At 31.7% G+C, this 21,882-nt stretch overlaps 1 protein-coding gene across 1 annotated transcript in view; it reads left to right on the top strand.

Annotated features, from left to right (window-relative positions):
- Window positions 1-11,494: 11,494 nt before the first annotated feature.
- Window positions 11,495-21,882, top strand: part of LOC128200151 (progestin and adipoQ receptor family member 4) — a 91,230-nt gene continuing 80,842 nt past the window's right edge. Inside the window, exon 1 of the mRNA XM_052892581.1 lies at window positions 11,495-12,187. Within this exon, the coding sequence (XP_052748541.1) occupies window positions 11,791-12,187 (397 nt within the window). The 5' untranslated portion in view covers window positions 11,495-11,790. The remainder of the gene's footprint in view (window positions 12,188-21,882) is intronic.

Here is a 21,882-nt window from a genome sequence, read left to right on the forward strand (position 1 = left end):
TACAATATCGTAAGCAAGGTCCCGCGGCAGTGGCTGGAAGCGAGGTCGATTGATTCACCTGGCACGACTTCTTATATGACTTATGCCCCAGACAGGCCCTGTTCCGAGATACCGTAATGTAACCTATACCTTAGTCACCGTTAGATAATCACGAGGTGTATTCAAACATACGGTATGTACTAAGGAAGGACCCAGTTCCGTAGATAAACAGTCGTCTGTGTTTTTATCAACTGATTTGAATACCTAACGGTGATGTATGTATACATTGATGTAAAAATATGTGATATAGAAGGAGGAATTCTTAGTAGGACTAGCGGCCTTAGTGCTAGTAATATAACCTGTCAGATCGACCTCCCCATGGTTTCCCCTGGAAATCTTCGTGGTAAATTCCATGTGTATTCATCGCGATGGGCTAATCGACCCACCTTTTTATTTTCACCTATCATCCCTCATTGGTGCCCCACTAACTTATATCGTTAGCACAGGCAGGATTACCTTTCCATTATCATCCATTAAAAAAAACTTGTGAAAAAGCTATTGCCACCGATTTTCTGAGCCCATAGCATTATTGCAAACTCATTTAATCACACTGTTTTACGAATTCTAAGTGAGAGTAAACATACAGAACTGAACGCAATGAATTTATTTAGGACCAGAGATGTGAATAAATATTTGATAACTTACACAAACATTTAAACCAATATGGGAACCGAACTTACGACCCTAGCGTAAAAGACGAGCGCTTTTATCGCTGGAACAATCGGATTTTTAGCTAGACTAAAAAGAGAAGACATCTTATTTTATCTAAGGGGCCCATAAATAAAAAATATACATTAATCTGTCATTCAAAAATATGATTAAATACTATTTCAATATGATTTAGCTTAAAAACCATACCCATAAAGCCCTCTAATGAGAAATAGCGTAACTAATCAAATAACAGTTTCATATATATATAGCAGATAACAAACATCAGCAACAGATGTCGCTACTGAAACTGGATACATAAGAAGGTAATTTATGATAAATGTTACCAATATCGAACAAAAATCGTAAAAATGGTTTTAAAATAATTAATTTTACAATACAGACTAAGCACTGGACTTAGTCTTAATATTATATTTAAAATATTCTTTAGAGAATAAAAGCATTGATAGCAACGCCATCTATAGGCGCATTTGGAAAACATTATACATTATGCTTCAATAAAAGTAAAGCAAGCAGTACTAAGCAGCATAAGACTATTAATGGTTAGCTACTAGTATTTTAAGTGAAAGTGTATTTATTTATTACCTTCCACCTGATGCATTAAAACTTAATCTATCGTCACGAATTTGGCATATTCATAGCAGATATTATAATTCATACAGAGAAGACATAGGCTACTTTTTATTCCAGTCATCCAAGTGAAGCAGACGAAGTGGCAGACACAGCTAGTGACACAAACACACATGGATATGTTTCATAAAGAGAACAGCTTAAATTATGGTCTACAATATAAACAGTCATCAAAACAACCAAATGAATGACAAAACAGGTGAAAGTCTTTTTGGTCATTCACTTGGAAAGTCAATTTCTGCAACTATTATTATTGTCGATTCTGCTCTGAGATTTTGTGATTCTACTGAAATGCTTATTGATTTTAAGTAAATTAAGTGTTACATAGTAGGTATATTAAGATTTTATTATATAGACTTATAAAAAATAAATATGATAAATACTGCAATAAATGATGCAGTAATGAGAGTTATAACTATTTATTATAAATGTTGTGTGCATTTGTAATTAAAACAATGTATCAGGCTTCGTAAATGTTCCTAAATAGATTATAGTTGAAAAGGTCCTGATTATATTACGGCATGTAATGCCGTGAAAATTGGCCTTTTTTACTGTATTTTTAATTTTGTTATAACGATATTTAAAATTTATTCCTTCATTGTCCTAACAGAAGTTCTATTAAAAAAAAAGAAACAATATACAATATTATTATAATATTATATACGCACATTAATTATAAACCGTCTATTGTGTATTATGAACCTAGATAATCCAAGGTCAAGGAACTGTATAAATTTTAATACAAATTTCTGGCTTTATTTTTTGTTTTTCTTATTTTATAATTACAAATAATGTGACTGGATTTATCATATGCCCTTCATTATCTTTCACACTATCAATCATATATTTACATTCCTGTAATTTACAATGATAAAATGGATAAGAAACGTAATATAAGTTTCTTTTGAAATTTTTAAAATTATGCATTATAAAATGCATTTAAGTCTCTCTTGCATATAAAGCAAAAGATGGGCAGTAGCGTCCCTCTTAAAACATCTCCAAAGCCCAACTGCATTTGTCAATCCACCTGCCAAGCGTGGCAACTACTGACAAACCCCCCATGTGGGAGGCTTATGTTCAGCAGTGGACAGTTGAAGTCTGATGTGATAATGAGATACATTTAAAATTAAACTTTTGTTCCAATAACATAAAAATAATTTCAATTTATTTTATGTTTTGATGTATTTTCACATTTTCTTATTCTGTGCAAATAGCATTTGGAAATATGGGTACATATAAGGACATATTTATGTAGCAAGCATAATGTAATTAAAAATTAGCACAATAATACATTACAAGCTTCTGCCTAAATGCAGAAAACATACTTTTTATTAAATATTTATTATATATTATTATAATCTACATGTATCAATTGTATATTTAAGTATAGCTCATCAGGTTAAGTAAAAAAATGTTGAAAAATCTTTATCAACCATGAATGGAATGTATTCAATTAATAAATATTAATTGTTGTGTACTGAGTTTGAGAATAGAAGTTTTAAGTGAGTAAATATTTTGACATTATCCACATTTTTTAAATGTACTGTTTTAAAAATGAGTTCAGTTAGTAATAGTAACCTCTCTATTTTCTTATAGTACAGTAAAACCTGGTTAAGTGAGACAAGCAGAGACCTGTAAATTTATCTTACTTATAAGAGAGATATTCAAGTATAAATATCTGTTATAGAGGGTTCCATTAATAGAGGTTAGATTAATGTGATTAAATTATCTTTATTCTGAATTATTCTACAAAGAGTAGTTTTGTCACATTCAATTCGACACAGACTTCATCACATGTCTTCACACTTTCATAACACGTCACGTAACAATTTGAGCCTTCATTTTGGCATTTTTCAAATAAACATCTGTATGGAGGTTTCTCACTTATCCAGGTCCCACTTAACCAAGTTTAACTGTATATACTCATAATAAACCTTATTGAATATTAACTGTTATTGTAGTAAATTAGTAAATGCATAATGATAAATATTATAAATTCCTTACCTGTCACGTTCCCGACTGCGACTTCTCTTCCTGTATGATCCCTCCCTGGTCCCATCGTCAAGTCTGCGCCTTTTTGCCTCGTACGATCTCGACCTCGACCGGGAGTGTGAGGAATAATGCTTCCTACGAGTTCGCGGCATCTGCAAATGGCATTGTAATCGTAATATTGTTTATTGCTATCTACATATTGTATGTGCGCTGTACCATAAGCATGGCTATTGCTGTCTGTAAAAGCAAGTACCGAGCTGTCAATCAATTAGTGATTGACAATCTCAAGAAACTGTTACTATTAGAGATTGGAGTCCCACACAACCAATCATTCTGTAATTCTTCAATCACTATCAAAGATTTCTTGTAAATAATGCCACTAGAGATTAAATTCAATTTAAATTTAAGGAAAGCTAGTGAGCAACGAATTACAGAAACCTGAAAAGAAAAACTATAATGATGATGGGAGGATAGCAAGCTGCACTAAATATAGAATATATAGAAGGCTTGCTAAAAAATAGCAATTTATTATCTATATTACCTGAATATTCTTGGGGTTGTGTTTAGAATTAAATAGAATGTAATCAGCTATAAGTCAAATTTTAATTTTGTAATATCAATTATGAACCATTTTATTTAATAAATTCTTTAGTAGGTTTTTTAAGAATTTGCTACACATTTTTTAACAAAAGTTTAGTTGACAAGTTACAATTCACATTTCAGAAATTTTGATTTGGTGAATCATGCTAAGAGTAACAAGCTTGGCATATTTAATGCGAAATATGGAACATGGAGGCTCTTAATTAAAAAAAAAAAAAGTAAAATGTTGCTTATTAATGTATGCCGTGATATGTTTAATGTGTGTTAAATCAACCGAAAGACTTGTTCTTTTATGAAATGATTCTTAATGTCAAAATGCTATGAATTAGCAATGAACTTATTCATAATCTATAGACTTAGTCACATATAGGTAATTTAGTTTATTAATATTGAACAGTATGATTTAGTTTTACCTCCATTTTTTAAGAGGAATATGTTTGAGTTGATGAGGAAAATATTACAGCATAATGCATATATTTATGCCAAATGCGATAAATCTATGCTAAAAAGCTCTTCCATATAGAAGTTTGTAAAATATATTTTTTTTACAAAAAAAAATTATAAAGATGATGACCCTTGCAAGTTAGGTATTACAAAATATTTTTATTTTGTAATACTGAATGCATGTGCAACATTGTAATGACAAGCTCAACATCAACTGGTTATTAAAAAAAACTGTTAAAATGTCAAAAGAAAATTACAGCTCCAAAGCCATACCATCAGAGCCAAATCATGCTAGTGTTCCTGTCAAGAATAAATCTGTTATGTACATATTTATAATTTATATTATTGTTATTAATAAAACATTTTAAATGTTAAATTTCAATATAAAATTTTTCTGTTACTATTTCTGTACTTTAGAAAGATCAACAAATTAAGACTTTCAGACTAAACATTGTTTATTAATCAGATAATTATGACATCTTGGCTACAAAATTAAACAAAATTGTAGTCACAAAAAGTTAAATTGTATTTACAGTTTAAAATGCTTTATATAAAAAGAAAGAAGTTTAAAAAAATATAGATAAATGGTGAATGTAATTGCTAACAATTTAAGGGAATGAAATTCCCATAGATTGGCAATTTTTTTATAACATTGCATGATTAATGGATGTACTATTGGTAATACTGACCAACCTCAGAATTCTGCTTACAATATTTATAAACACAATTATGTATATTAGTAAAGTTCAGTTATCAAAATTTATCATAAATGAACACAACAAAATTATTATTGGCAGGTTCACATGTTCAGGAAAGTACTCCAGGTACTTCCACTTACCATAACACGGATACCAAAACTCGTATCCAAGCAGTTTAAGCTGAAAAACATAAATCTTTTAGACCATTGGCAGTCCTCTTAAGATGTGGTTACATGCAAACTAATTAAGTATAATATAATGCAGGTTGATTTGTATTAAAAAAATTTAATCTTTTTTTTAGTTTTTAGATTAATACATAAATCACCCACATTACTTCTGTTTATAATTTTCAGTAGATTTTAAAGAGTAGACAAAATAAATGCCTCTATTATCATTTGCACTTCAATTGGAATAGGTATTTCAAACATTTTTACTAAAGTGAAGCATCATTAAAAAATTCTTACATTATGTAATAAATACAAACTGAGCTATCAAAATTATTAAATAAGATCTGGGAAATAACTGTACAGCACTGTAACAGAAGAAAAAAAAATTATATTCTGTGGTACTACTGTACTGTATAGTACAATCCTGTGTTGTAATGATACTGTTTTTTTCACATAATTATTTAATATATACTGTTATATTGTTCTTGTTAAGTTAAATAAGAAAGTGATTTCGGTGTAACTATTAAAAGATGTAAAGGACATCTATTCTTGTTGCCTCGACAAGAAGTAAATTAAATGAATCTATTTGTAGTTCACACTTAATGCTGCCTCACACATGAGAAAAAACAAGATACAGAACATTGCTGCCTTGTTTGGTTTCATGTATGCAGTAGGATAAATGTTTCTACAAATAGAAAGAGGTTTCAGTAAGATTTTAATCTTGAAGTTTGTAGACAATGATTGTATCTCATACAGGTACTTTAATAAATTAAATATTATATGAGTTAGCTGGATCAGGATTCATATGAATCAATAGCACATTAGTCTTGTGTAATATTATATACACCTTTTTGAAATCTTAAGAGTTGGGGTTAATTCAATTATTGTTATCTAAATCTATGTCAAAAATTGTAATCATAATTTAGCAAAAATTAAGTGCAAAACTAACTATAAAATGAATATTCAAAAGAGCCATATAAACTGATCACGTTGATTTTTAGATTAACAATTTAATGCTCTGTCAAATTATCGAATAACAATTTTAATGAAAATAAACAAAAATAGCCACAGCCATAAACAGTGCCAAATCCCAAATTAAGCACTATGCTATACTAGACTACTGCAAGACATATGTAACAAAATACCTAAATAGTTTAATATTTAACATTTTATTATGGTCTGTGCAGATAAGTCACTATTAATAAAAAGTATTCTACACAGACACTAGGTTCCTTTATTTGGACTTCACCTTTCCAAGCTTTAAATTTGACGAGGCATAATAATCAGCATAAAATTTTAGTAGTTACTATAAACCTCTTGAAATTACATACTACAACAACCAAAAGAAAATTTATGTTTGCAGATATAATGTTCCTCATCTGTGCAGGCCTATTGAGCTGAAGCAATGTTAGCCTTTTGAACTTACCCATCGCTACTACGAAAATTTAATATCAATTTTTACTACACTGTCAATGTCCTTTTACAAAATATCAGTGTCAATTACACAATTTTACATAAATTTAATATCACTATTGATAGGAAGATAGTAATCAAAAAGCATTATTCAAAAAAAGGATTTTGAATTAGAGTCTAAAAATTCCTACTATGATGATAAATAAATTTATTAAAGGGGTTGCTTTTCAGTAAGTTGATTTGGTACTTATATTATATACGCAATTCATAAAGAAATACTAACTACAATCAGAAGTGAAAACAGTGGCTACAAAATAGTGTTAGTGCATTTAATTAAAGTCCATAAATGTTAGTACCAGATCTTTTAAAACAATTTTGATAGATTAATTTCAGTATAAGAATATTTATCATTAAAATGTCTAGCTGTATCACTATGCTTTAATTTTAAAATGATCACAATTTTATTACTATGATTTGCATGGCATGCATGTTTATGATTTTATTTCAGCTAGGTATGAAATAATATGTAAGCAGACGCTTTGTGAATAGCCCAAAGGTGATTTCTCACTACATAAGTCTAAAATAATACAATAACAAAAAGAAAACTGTGTCAAACTGAATGCATGTAAGACAGCTGCTGTATGCAACACGTATGAAAATGTATTATTCAAACAATTGTATGCATTCAATATATTTAACCACTATTTTATATTCATTAATAATAATTAAACGTTACTAATGAACGGATAATATTTTCTACCCAAATTACTATTAAGCTCTAATGTCAAATTATTTACATTATACATGCTGACGCCATGTTGATTTCTACGGCTCCTTGGAGCCCTACATTGCGCCCATTTTAATAAAAGTAAATCTATTTTTAACTTACCCTCAATTCACGTAAATATTTCAATTTACACCAAAGTATTTGAGTAAAATTAGCAAAATAATTCCAAGTTCGCGATGCAGAACCTTGCAGAATGCTTCTTCGCAATAAAGGCCCGAACATCGATCCAAATGCCAGACACCTTTATTGGTTGGTTGGTTGAATTGCGATGGCGTAAATCAAGAACCGTGTTTTTTTTCGCTCTGTCAAAATAAATACTAATTAGATAAATAACGAATCCAGTATTATATTTTAAAGTCTATCCAGTCGATAAGTATTTTTATTTACATCTTGTGTGATAAAAATTATATAAAACAGCATAATATTTAAATAAAATATCCAATAACATAAAAAAATATAATAAGAGATAGTAACGTCATCTAGTAAACGAATAAAGAAACTTAGTAATACACAAGTAGTGGTACCAACCGAAAGAAAATAAGGACTGCGTTCAGAAATTTTCGGAAAGTTTTTATTTCTAATTATTTTTTTTTTAATTTAATTCATCCATTTGTGATTCTGTATACTATTAATTATTATTTGAGTTATCTAAAATACGGGTTACATGTTATAATTGTTAGCTCAGTACATTATAAGCTTACCCCCCCTTGTTCATAAAAAAGAAAATCTTCTAAATTCTAGTAGGTACGGTAATATAATTTTGCTTTGACCAAAAAGTATTTACGACATCATTAGGTAAAAATATAATTATTTAGTAATAGGAATTTATGTCTAGCAATATACCCTATCAGAATGACCTCCATACGGTTCACGGCCCTCTTAAACAATCATAGTTAATAGTGCAAGGAAGGTAACAAAAGAACGGTTAAATTCTATTATAACAATCCCCATAGATAAAAATCTTTTTCCCCCAGAACTAAGATGTTCTGTTTCTATATCCTATATTTTCACAGGTATATTTCCTTCAAACTGCAAGATGTTTATAAGCACGTCTGTTTCAGTGGCAGCGACACGAGATGGTGAGACGAGTGAACAAATGAATTCAATCGAATTAAATTTGTAGAAATTCTCGTGCTATTAATTACCAGTAAGCATTTATTTTATTTTTAACGGGTGAGAATAGAATTATAACCCTACCTGCGCTAACTTAGTTAATTTTTGTGGAATTCGTCACGATAGGCTAATTGACCTGCTTTCATTCTCACCTATCATCCCTCACTGGTGCCCCGCCAGCATATACCGATAACTCTCGCGGGGTTACGATTCTATTATCATCTATTAAAAAAAACCACCTAGTACTGGTACCGAGGGGAAAGGGATTGTTAGTAATGGGATGTAATGGCTCCATTGCTAGCAATATACCCTACCAGGTCAACCTCCACGCGGATTCCCCTGGAAATTATTGTGACTAAATATTATTGAATTCGTCACGATGGGCCAACTGATTTGCTTTCATCCTCTTTTATCATCTCTCACTGGTGCTCCGCCAATGTACACCGATAGCACAGGCGGGGTTACCATATCATATTCATCCATAAAAAAGGTACTGATATCCATGGCGCGGTACAAGTACATGTAGAAAGCATGTTCGTTGGTGCATTATGGTAAATATAAAAAGAGTTAACCACCACGGCTCTTACGTGGTGGGCGTTTTGATGGAGTCGGACCGGATGGATAGACGAGGACCTGTTTTTTGATTTGTGAAAATGGTATGGTAACCCCGCCTGCGCTAACGGGATACGCTGGCGGAGCACCAGTGAAGGGTGATAGATGAGAATGAAAACAGGCCAGTTAGCCCATCATGATGAATTCATCAGGAATTAACCATGATAGTTTCCAGGGGGAACCGCGAGGAGGTCGACCTGGTTGGGCATTTTGCTAGCAATGGGATTCTCAGTCTCCATTACTAACAATCCCTTTTCCCCCCGACGAGGACCTGTTAGAACTCATTACTAACAATCTCTTTTCCCCCATCAGTTTTATTATGTTGGCAACAAAAACAAAATTGTAATCATAAATTTTATGTCATAATCACTCAGCTATGAGCCTGATTAACAAACATTTTGTTAAACGCCTCCAATTCATTAACTTGCAATTATTGGCGAGTGCCTTTTTTTATTTGTTTAACTTTATATATTATTTTCTTTCGTAATTCTAGTTACTTTAAAGGTTAGTTTGAAGCATTTATAATTTGTATTTTTCTGTCAGTGATAGTAAAACTTTTGAGAAAATAAATATCTATAGCCATACGTAATATTATATTACTAGCTTTTACCAGCGCCTTCATCCGTGGGGCCGAAAGTTCTCTGTAGTAACGTGTATACAAAATTTCATAGTGATTGGTGAAGCCGTTAAAGCGCTATATGGTAACAAAGAAATTCACTTTCACATTTTTAATATTAGTACATATTATACATAAGAAATAGCTGTGTCGTCCCGGCATAGAATAGGTCACCGCTTTCTTTCCTGTGGGTGTCGTAAGAGGCGACTAAGAGAGTGCGAGGCATAGACAGCAGCGTCTCTCTTAAAACATATCCTAACTGCAGTTGCCAATTCGCCTGTCAAGCGTGGCAACTACTGACAAAACCCCCAAGGGTGAGGCTTATGTTCAGCAGTGAACGGTTAAAGGCTGATTTGATAATAATAATGATGATACATAAGAAAATAAAATGGTTAAGGTACTTACTTACTTTAACGATTTTTGTACTATTTGTACGTATTAACACTTTTTGAATCTAACAAAAATAATAATTATTCAAGTCTTTCTAAATGCCTGCAAACTATCAAATGTTAGAGTGCACTGAACTAAATTAGCCTAGGTATTCTGTGATCTATGTGAGTATAAGATAACACTGTTTGCTTATCAGACCTAAATATTATGAAGTTTGGACTTTATGGCAGTCTTAAAAGAGCCTCCACTATATTGTTCATTATTCTAGTTTCTGAATTCTGACATTTTATTTATCTAACACTGTTAACATTAGCACTTGTAATTATACAGACAGGTATATAACTAATTGTAATCCGCGGCTTTCCCCGTGTGAACTAGGATAAAAAAAAATATATATAATGTACTTACAAAACATTCAAAACCTTATGTAATATCCGAATATCTTCATAAACTTTCACATTTATTAGTAACACTATATATTTTTTTTGTGTTTAATTTTTCTATTGAACAAAAAAGTGTATCAAGCACTATGCCACAGATAATATATATAAGCTACTATCGTATCTATGGTATAATTATGTTCCTCGAATAACATAACACGGGGAATATTAATCATAAGCATATTAGTATATTTGATAAATATTCAAAAATGATTTATACTGATTAATAATAAATGTTAAATAAATAAATAAATACCCCAGGCCCGTGTTATTGAATTTAAAAAATACATATAGATATATAATATGATAAGATAACATGTAATAATTCTACGTTACAATAATAATTGAATTGCATTGAAATCTTTATCTAAATTATTGCATATAAAGAGTCGAAATAGAAGGCCGTCAGTCTATTTGTCAATTTATTACTTTAAAAGAAAATAGGTATAATACCTTACAATACGGATTTTACTGAAATCGGTAATGTTTTATCGGCGTTCGGCTCCTATTCATACAATGGTGGTCTTGTTTACCAGAAAACCCCTAGATGGTGTTAATATCACGTTACTATATACAATAATGAAAATATTATAATATTATTATTTTCTTCTCTTCAATTTATTTTCATGGTAAAATAAACGCCGAATAAATAACAGTCACAGCTAGTGAGAGGTCTAAAATAATATTGAAATTCATGCAAGAGACTTTCATTACGGCTAAAATACGTTTATTGAGGAGTGAAAGTGTGTGATTGTAAGCGAGGGTTCGTTCCGACCTTCTGGCGGGAATCAGCTGATCGGGTTTGCGCAGTGCGCAAATCTGCGGGGCTAGGGGCGAAGGGTGCGCAAAGCAGCCGGGGCGCGCGGCGGCACCCGGCCAGCCGGCCAGTCGCGCGCTCTCGCGGCCCGCCGCCCAAGCCCTGTTCAGCCGCGCTCCGACGCCGCATCGCTGGAGCGGGCCGCGCGGCGGTATTCACACACACCAGCACCGACAACTCTAACAGAAAACCTGCTAACCGAACTGTCGCACTTGTACCGCTGCCCCAGTCAATGCTGTAGCTGTGATATTTGTACAAATCTGACCGAAGCCTGTCGGCCATGCGGGCAAAGAACCCCCCATCGGAGAGCACCGCGCCGCAGCCTCCCACTCTTACGTGCCGCGAAATCGCTAGCACACTATTATGAGGGACGTTCAGAGCGTACCTGATCCATGTACAAATATGTTCGATATGTCAATTCAAGAAGTGAACGGTAAAGGACCTAAAAAGAGGAAAAAGTCGTTAGAGCGTATCTGTGATAATGAGGGACGGGAACGTTCCGATTTAAATGCGAGTGAGTCTGAAATAATCGAAGGGAAGAATGGAGAAATGGTCGAGAAGTCGGTGGGTGGGTGTAGCGGCGGTGGAAGCGGCGGTGGCGGCGGCAACGGCGTTGAGCTGCTGCACTGGCGCGACATGCCGCAGCACTTACAGTTCAATCCGTACGTGCTGACCGGCTACCGCCCGCTGCAGGGATGGGGTGGATGTGTCGCCAGCCTCTTTTACTTCCACAACGAGACCATCAATATACTTACACATGGTAATTAATAATATACAATTATGTAATTATAACGATATATTTGTAATGGTAAATTATATTCTCGCAAAAATGCCAAAAGCTAAGAGACATATAAAGTTATAATCACGGCAATAGGCCTGCAGATTGTAACATGCTTTTTACTTTTCTCAGTGATTATAATTCTTTGTTACGACCTGTTGTAAAGGTATCTATTATTTATATATAAAAAAAAAATATTGCATAATTCTATAACCCAGAAAATCTGAAATTAAAAGAACCAGTAAAATTTACTTAATATAGGACAATTCGTACACATTTTTTTTACTCTATGGAGTATTGGACCATTAACCTCTTAAGTGCAATAATTAATTTATTTTTTATCAAGTTTTTGATTTTACTATAAAATAGTGTTGTTGGACTATTACGAGTTTACAGTACTTAATATATAAAAGAGAGAAATGATTAGAGTTCTTGATTTCTATTCATAAAGCATGAATGAATGAAAGAAAGCCCCTTTATTGTTGCCCAGAAAGAATGATACAGATTACATAAGTTACATATATACAAAAAAATCTTAGTTACAAGTAGCAAAGTAAAGAAGCAACAATGGATGGCCTAATAATTATAGCTATATAATTATAATGTGATAGACAAATTAAACAATAGAAGCATGCAAATAAAATTCATTTAAAGCCTTAAGATGGCTTTTTACCATCATGATAATAAAAAGTTCGTGACTAGTTGCAATTACAATCAATCTCAATGTCTCTTCCAAAGGTTCCAATTTCAATTTCTTTTTTAAATTTTAAAATTTAAAATACCTGTTTTATCTTGTATTTAACAAAATTAAGCACTGGCTGGAAAGTAATCTTAGTCACAGGGACTAGCAGTCCCTTTTAGTTGTAATACACTCTGTTAGATCATCCTCCATGGAAACTACAGTGGTCAGCTTGATGAATATTAATGGATCAACTGAACTGACCTAACCTCTTCCTTATTTATCATCTCTCACTGGTATCCCGCCTGTGGAAAGTAAACAAATAACGAAAGCAGGGTTATCGTCAATTGAAAAATAGTCAAACAGCTTTCTGGTTATGGTGACAGCATTACTGTCAATGACTTATCTAACTGTATTGATGAAAGTACTAACAATTACGCATTAAATATTAAGCAGTATACTATCCTAACACCAGGGGATGGATTATCAAGACCCCGGGTACATCATAATGGCAAAAAAATTTGCACCTAAGTAAACTAAATAATCATACCAATAAACATCAGGCGTTTATATATATTTATTGATTTTAGAAGAAAAAGGACAATTTTTTTTATTTATTATTATATTATATTTAATTTATTAACAAAGAAAGATATATCTCATCTTTTTGATTAATGACAGCCATTAGCGTATTTAAAATTATTTTCCATAGAGGCCTGGCCTCTTAAAAAGGCACATATAATGTGTTTGTATTGTCAAATATGGTTAAAATTTTCTTTTGCATCCTAGAGTGAGCACCATACAATTCTGTGCCAATTCTGGCCCACTCAGCCTTTCTTAATACGCCTATGACGATAGCTACGTAACACTGTTCTAGACTCAGCGAATTTCAGACTTGTAGCTTTAAGCTACAAGTGACTCGCCTTTAATTAGTCTTCTTAAACCGTAGGTGATGAAATCCTGGTAGACAACCCGGTGAGCTGTTTTATGCTACAAGTGAGAATACTCCATGTAAGAAAAATTTTAGCTAGAATAATATAAAAAACTTGGTCATTCTATGCCGTATGGTTCCGGCATAAATTGGGAAACCCTTTACCTTCAGCAGTAGATAGATAAGGGCTGAAATAATACTATAAAAACTTAATATCGGGCAATTTTTATTTAGGTAGATATACTTATTAGAGATTTCATTCAAATTATATTATAAAACAGAAATTACAAACATTAATATAAAAATTATCATATATCTTTATGGCATAATATGCCATATAGTAGAATCTGATAAAAATAGGCAGTCAATCAAGTGAAAGGTTTTAAAAAAACTCGCGTACGTCATTAGTAACCCATTATTGAACAGTGGGTCAGAACATTACTTTGTTGAATGCTGCACTCTATAAAAATATAACAACAAAACCACTTATCCTCTTTACATTTAACAATTAAACTCGCGATAATCCATGGCTTTGCCTGTGTGGATTAGGATAAAAAATAACGTAGGATATGTGTTGATCCAGGGGGATTGAGGATGGGTTACTGTTATCTCAATCTATGGGGTTTGGAGTAGGTAATCCTGTATTATGGGGAGTTCCACATATTCGTACATATATTCCACATACCATTACCCAAGAAGTAAAGGTATGCAGAGACTGTTTCTTTATTAAAAAAAGTATATAGACTATCTATGGATAGCCATATTTTTTTTATTTCAAATCAATACTACGCCAATTTCATTTCAAATCAAACGGAGCGTGTTTGAGAGTCATTAACTTACATAATTTAAAAAAAAATTGTAATATATTTATAACACATATTAGTAGGATACTACTACTATGTAATAGTAGATACTATTTATGATACTATTCAATAGTACAGTTGAATATTTGGAAAAAGACAGTCTTTGCCCGTAGTAGGTAAGGAAACGATAAAGTAGAAACAAGTAATTTTACCGCCCCCCAAAATATTTTTTTAATTCAAACTATATTCTTTAGTAAATAAATATAATAAAGTGGCAACTGGTAAACAATTTATTCGTTTTCAAATATATACCAGTACAATAAGCCAGCATGGAAAGGAATACGGTGAACATCCAATATGGAACATTCGTATCCAAACGATCTGACAGAAAATTGGGAAAGAACATAATGGCAACAGAATACATGAGAAACCTCACTATCTATATTTACGAAATCAATCGAATTTCTTCAATTGTCTATTGAGAGCTGGGGAATTGTCTATTGAGCTATAGAAAGATGAGCCTAATGCTACCACAGATAGTTTTATTTAGAATTTATATATTTTTGCACTAGTATATTGTCGTAGTTGGCATCTTGACGACAACTAATGGACAATTTTTTTTTATCACTCTAGTCTATGGATGCTTATATTATATATGCTTAATACCAGGTATGTTACGCATTGCCGACATAATAATCTATAACTCTTCCTAGGGATGAATGATGTATGTAGACTTTGACATTGTGTAAATGAACTTTGCAATATTGTGTTGGGTTTTTTTTTTTGATGGGTAAAAATGGGTATGATTACCCCGCCTGCGCTAACAGGATACGCTGGCGGAGCACCAGTGAAGGGTGATAGATGAGAATGAAAACAAGCCAGTTTGCCTATCACGATGAAATCATCAGGAATTAACTATGATTGTTTCCAGGAAGAACTGCGAGGAGCTCGACCTGGTTGGGTATATTGCTAGCAATGGGATTCTCAGTCTCCATTACTAACAATCCCTTTCTCCCCAAATATATTGTGTTGGGTTAAAACTGCATAATTGTGATACAAACTTTAATTATAATCTAATATACATATACTTATACATTCACTAGCTTTTAGTTGCGACTTTATCCGCATAATCTGGATTGGCCATTAAAAAAATAGCTTATAACTTTCTCTATGCTACATTTATACATATATAGTACGTATATACCAAATTTTATAATAATTGGTTAAATCATTAAGACACTAATAGGTAACAAACAAACTCACTTTCACATTTATAATATTAGTAAGGGTTTGGAGTAAGGATCCGAAACCATGGCGAAATACCTTCATAAGTAAATTACATTATTCGGAAACGTTCATATTACATACAGACACAAGTATAACATTTCCCTCCATACCTTTACCCAAGTTTAATAGCAGTTATTGCCCACGAATTTCTACTAATACTTACTTCTACACTATGGAAATATTGTCACAAATTTTTTGAACATTCTGAAATAAATTAATGTTGCCATCCAAGTATTGTATTGTAAAATTTTTATTGTACATAATTTATATTGGACACATAAAAAGATTTAAAAAACAATGGCAGACTTAGCCCATCTTTTTCAGTCAACCTTTGAAAAGCTGAAAGAAAACTATAAAATGTTTAAGGGTAGAAACCATACACCTACAGATAAAACTCAATAATAGCTATTTATGTATGATTTTATTACGCCAGACCGGATCGCTAGTAAATAATATAAAAACTTTATACATGTGTGTGATTAAATTGTAATTTATTATAAGTTTTATAGTTTGCCAATTTTTATTTAAATCAATCCAGTAAATTCATAAAATAATAAAAATCATAATGTTTTGAGCTCCATATAGATTCTGTAATAATTCACTTTAAAAATGTATACCAAAAATAGGATCATAATAATTTGAAAAGTGTAGATAGAATACACCGACAACCCATGTCTATATGCGGTCTCTATAGTATATATTTATACAAGATACATAGTATAACATATATATTATATATTTGTAAATCCTTACTGGAAATCTTTTGATGTTTAGCTAGTTGGGTGAAACGGCAAGTAAAGGGATGCGGTAACAGCCCTAAGGCTAATACAAGCAGACTATTTGGGTCCGCCTAGGTCAATAAACAAACGGATGGATAAACCCGGGCCCACCTCGACAGAGGCCGATTAAGTTTGCCATAAGCTGACCTTAGTGCAAAATTAATGTTCTCTATTTAGTATGTCACGCAAAGAATAACATTCGAGAGCGTTTCTAATATTAGGTTTACAAAAACATTTTACTTAATAAATAACTTCCTATTCCACCACAGGCTTCGTACAAGTCTTTTACATGAATACCTCTGAAACACAGACACAGACTTCATACTGGTTAGTCGATTAGGTATTATTTATATATTTATTTATAGTATCGCCAACATAAGATAGTACTTTATATTATTCTCAATTTCGTGTTCAAAATAATATAATAATAAAAATACTATATGTATTTTATATATGTATAAGTTAAATTTGTTATTTATATATATATTTATTTGTTTATATATGTAAATTTGGCATGTATGTATATCAATAATTACTAGTACCGCATTCAAGTATTCTGACACTTCCCTATGGTTGACTGGGAGATAATGCTTTTAGCATTAAGTCCGCCGTGTACACATATATGTACTAATGAATAAATAAATAAAGATACAGCGAAACATTTTAATACAATACACTAGTGAATAAGGACTGACTATTCTTACATTTAGTGAATTTACTGGGTACAGAGGAATAACACCTGAGTCCTCAGAAATGGCAACGCATGGGGGGTATCATGGGCGAAACAGTATACTATGTTATGTCCATGGTACTGCTCATGTCTATAGGCGACGGTTACCACTTTCCATCAGGTGTATCTTCAGCTTGTTTGTCATTCTAAGTTGTACAAAAAACAAAATTAGAGGCAACCACAGTATGCTTTGTATTTAAGAAACAGTATTAGATTATTTTATTTAATTCCGCTATTATTACAATTTGAGCAACAGCTAACATTGGAGGATTGACTACTATTATTGTATATTAGTAGAAATAATAAAATAACACGTAGTTCAGTAAAATATCCACAGACTTGTGGCGCCAAACAGCTGTGCTTGCATGACTGTTTCGGTTTGCAGGGTAGGAAATGGCAGTGAAATTAGAAATTCAGAAATGGAATTAAATAAGGGGTGACGTGCGTAACATTGTATTTTATAGTAACCATGGTGCTATTTAGTATAATAAATGTCGAATAGCAGGCAGTGAGCATTTATTGAAGGCTTAGATTATATAGTGTCTCTATACAAATGCTCCGAGAAAAGCAGGTCAACTTTTTCATACAATTTTGCGTGATAAATAGTTATGAGTAATTCCTTTATAACTCTTATATTTACTTTGTCTTAATTTAATTTTAATGTGCAAAAACTCATTTTATTTATTAATTAAATATACATCGTGTACATAAGCATACAGTACATTAATAAAAAAAAACAAATGAACTAATTTAACAATTAGCTGAAAAAAGTTAACCCGTTTTTTAAATTCGTTACTCTATCTATATAATCTAATATTGTATGTAGGTTAATATACCATATTAAATAAATATTTATATTATGCATTTTACATAACATTTTTGATACAGTTTTAATAGTTACTGAGTAAAAATCAAGACGAAATAAATACAATGAAGTGCAATTATATTTAAGATATATTTTGTAAAAGAATATATAAATGGACAAATTTACAAGCTAAGCGTTATATATAACTAGTTAATCTCTATTTTAACTGTACTGATCGCATTATAGGCAATCTATACATCATTATCAATTCATCGATTGGGTATGTCCGCATGACTAATGGTGAGGCTTATGCCCGCCTACACGATTAATAAGTGTTCACCGACTACTGAATACGTTTAGATACTTTGATAATTACTATTTATTGTAAGTAAATTGATGTTTCTGAATGTGCTATAATCATTTTTTTTATGTATTTAGTGTAGAGTCTACAAAATAAAGCATCCATTTGATAACAAAAGGCAAACAGGCACCTACTAAGTTTTGTCGTATTGAGGATCGATTTGAAGGTGCCATCCCTTAAACTTATCTACAAAATTATAAATTGAATTTGATAGTTTCGCAAAACAATTATGGTATAGATTAAATGTTTATTTTCATCAAAAATATCATAAAGTTTGAAGACGAATCAGCGCTTTGTTACAATGATGACTTATGGGATCGAAACATGGTCTTACACGGTTGCTCGTATGTAAAAGCATCAAATTACACAGCTATAAAGAGAGCTATACTCAGAGTTTTTTTACGTGATAAAATTGGAAATGAGAATATCCGCAAAAGAACCAAAGTAAATGAAGCAGTTAGGCTTAGGACGCAGCTGCTCATCCCTATCACAATTGTATACTCGTATTTTTAATTTACATTTTTTACAGTGTTTAATGATAAATATATTAAATAAGTTCTTATAAAAAACTTATACTTCAATTTATGTTTTTAACTACAACTCTTAAACAGTTATCAATAATTTCAAAATATATATACTTTCATATATAATATTAAATAAAATGAAATATATACCATACTTTCTTTATATAAATAAATATAGTTCATTCTGCTCGATCTACATTAGATATTATTCATTGAAACTATGATATTAGTGATATTTTTGTATTTATTTTAATTTTGTATCATATGTTTTTGTATTTGTATAATATATTTTTATTTTTGTTTTTATGCGTAGGCTGAAGACACAAATAAAACGTTTATCTATTTATTTATCTAAATACAATCTACATTTTTTGTAATTATTTCCAACATGTTAGAATATTGAAATGTACAATTTTGCGAATTTGATTCGTTTTGCAGTTTTTTGAATTCTATAGACATTACAAAGTAGGTTTATTATCAATAAGTTTTTCATCAATCAACTACAATTTAGGCAATCCTTTGTTTATATAATATTATTAGCTTATTTTAATTCTTTACAGCAACTAGATAAGAAATATTCCACTAGGAAGTCACAACGCAAACAGTGAATTATACCAATCCTTTGTTTTTGTTGGTTTTGTCTCCAGAGTACATTACCAAAACACAATAGAACAGGCCATGAGGAGAGACCATTCCGTCTCTTCCCGTGGATGTTGTATAACGGTTATTAAAGCAACATAGAATTGCCAAACTGTCTGCCAAGTGCAGTAGCTAAAAGGAAAATGTCCTATGACAGACATAAAAAAGAGTCCCCAATCCCCGACAGCTTAGATGTTTTTGGCAATAGAGTGGATTGGGAGGTATGAAGAATCTTCAGTGAAAAATAAATATATTATGACGATGAATATATAAGTTATGGATTTATGGCTAAAACAATGGTGTGTAGGTTATCAACCTCTTTATATAATATTATCATTGTACAAAAAAATTAATACACATAGATTGAGTGAGATAAATTAAGAATAGGTCCTATTTTAAAAGTAGCAACGGTGTTTTTTTCTATATAAATAAACATTTTTAGTGTAAAATTTGACAAATACATTTAAGACGATGATACTGGAATATTGCAGAGCGTGGTATATTACAATAAATTAATTATATGATTTAACTACACTATACTATTTATGTACACACTACACCCAGTGATTGTAAATATTTCTAACGTAAACTATATTACCATAGAGTATGTTGATTAACGTAACCAATTTCTTAAAACTGGTGGTAGTATTTCAAAATGGAATCTCAAAAAAAAAATTCCTACAATTTTTTTTAATATTACCAAAAAATAAAATAAAATAAAATTCTGAAAAAAAAAGAGCAACCTGTATCGGTATCAACGGCAATATATTCTCTTCACTTCTCCTTGAAAGTACATAAATTTATATGTTTTCACACCAACTTCCTCAAATACAGTGTAATAAAATACAAAGTATCTTATTCCTTTTCATCCCTGATTGTCGTAAGAATCGACCAAAGAACTTAATCTCAATACATGACGTATTGGTAGAGAAGTAAACTTCTAAACTAAATAACCGTATACCGAGACAATTGTCCAGCATGGTAATAATAGGCTTATATTGGGAGGAAGGGATTGTTAGTAATGAGGAGTTTAGTCCCCATTGTTATCAATATACCCTATCAGGTCGACCTCCTCGTGGTTCCCTCTGGAAACTATCGTGACCAATTTATCACTGAATTCGTCACAATGGACTAACTGACCTGCCTTTTCATCCTCACCTATCACCGCTCACTGGTACCCCGCTAATGTATACCGATAGCGCAGGCGGGGTAACCATGCCATTTTCACGCATAAAAAAAAAATAGGTTTATATCCTTCTCCTTTAAAAGAAGAAATCCGCGCCGAACTTTGGACGTTAATGGATTCTTATCATGACAATAATGAAAAAAAAAGAGGTTTAACGACTGTAAAATATAATATATACCATAAATTAACTTTAGAGTTCTCTGACCTCTCATGTGTCTGCCGCCAAGCAACTCTGCTCGCATAGCTGCGGTTGATTTGAAGGGTACGATATGGTCGGACCCTTCAAATCCTTACCTTAACACTTATCTAAACACGTTACTGCCCAAGAATGGTAACTTGTGATGTGATGTTCATGAAACTGTTGTTATTATTCATTTATTCTTTTGCATACATTAAAATATGTATACGGGTCGGACGTAATACCTGATGTCATTCTCTACCAGTGGTGGTGGTGCATTAGACTAAACCAGTTTATAAATAAAACAAATATTTTAACGGCTACCATTAATATATTATATAATTACTTTTAGCTTTTAATAAACCGCATAAACAAACTTACTATTGAACTTAATATTTGAAATATTTAGGTTGATAAAAGATCTTCACTCAAAGAAAAATTCTCTTCTAACAGAAATCAAGTTGATAAAAGTCTACAAATGAAAAGGGCTAACCTTTTTGTATTTTTTTTTTCAGCGCACAGAAATACGCTGAACAATTTAAATAAGAGTCACGTAATCGTATAAATATCGAGCAGAGGTGAGATTATGGCATCCAGCATGGAATGGAAATCTTGACTGGAAACATTACTTCGTGGCTTGTAAAATCTGCCCACGCAACAAACTTTGTCTTATAAAAGCGACTTGAAAGAATTGCACCAAATACAACCTAAATATTCTAAAAAGTAATTAGTAAATATGCACAGATTACGTAATACCTATAAATCCATTTTAGAT

This window comes from Galleria mellonella, unplaced genomic scaffold (assembly GCF_026898425.1).
Source record: "Galleria mellonella isolate WM207_F2 unplaced genomic scaffold, CSIRO_AGI_GalMel_v1 utg159, whole genome shotgun sequence".
Lineage (NCBI taxonomy): Eukaryota > Metazoa > Arthropoda > Insecta > Lepidoptera > Pyralidae > Galleria > Galleria mellonella.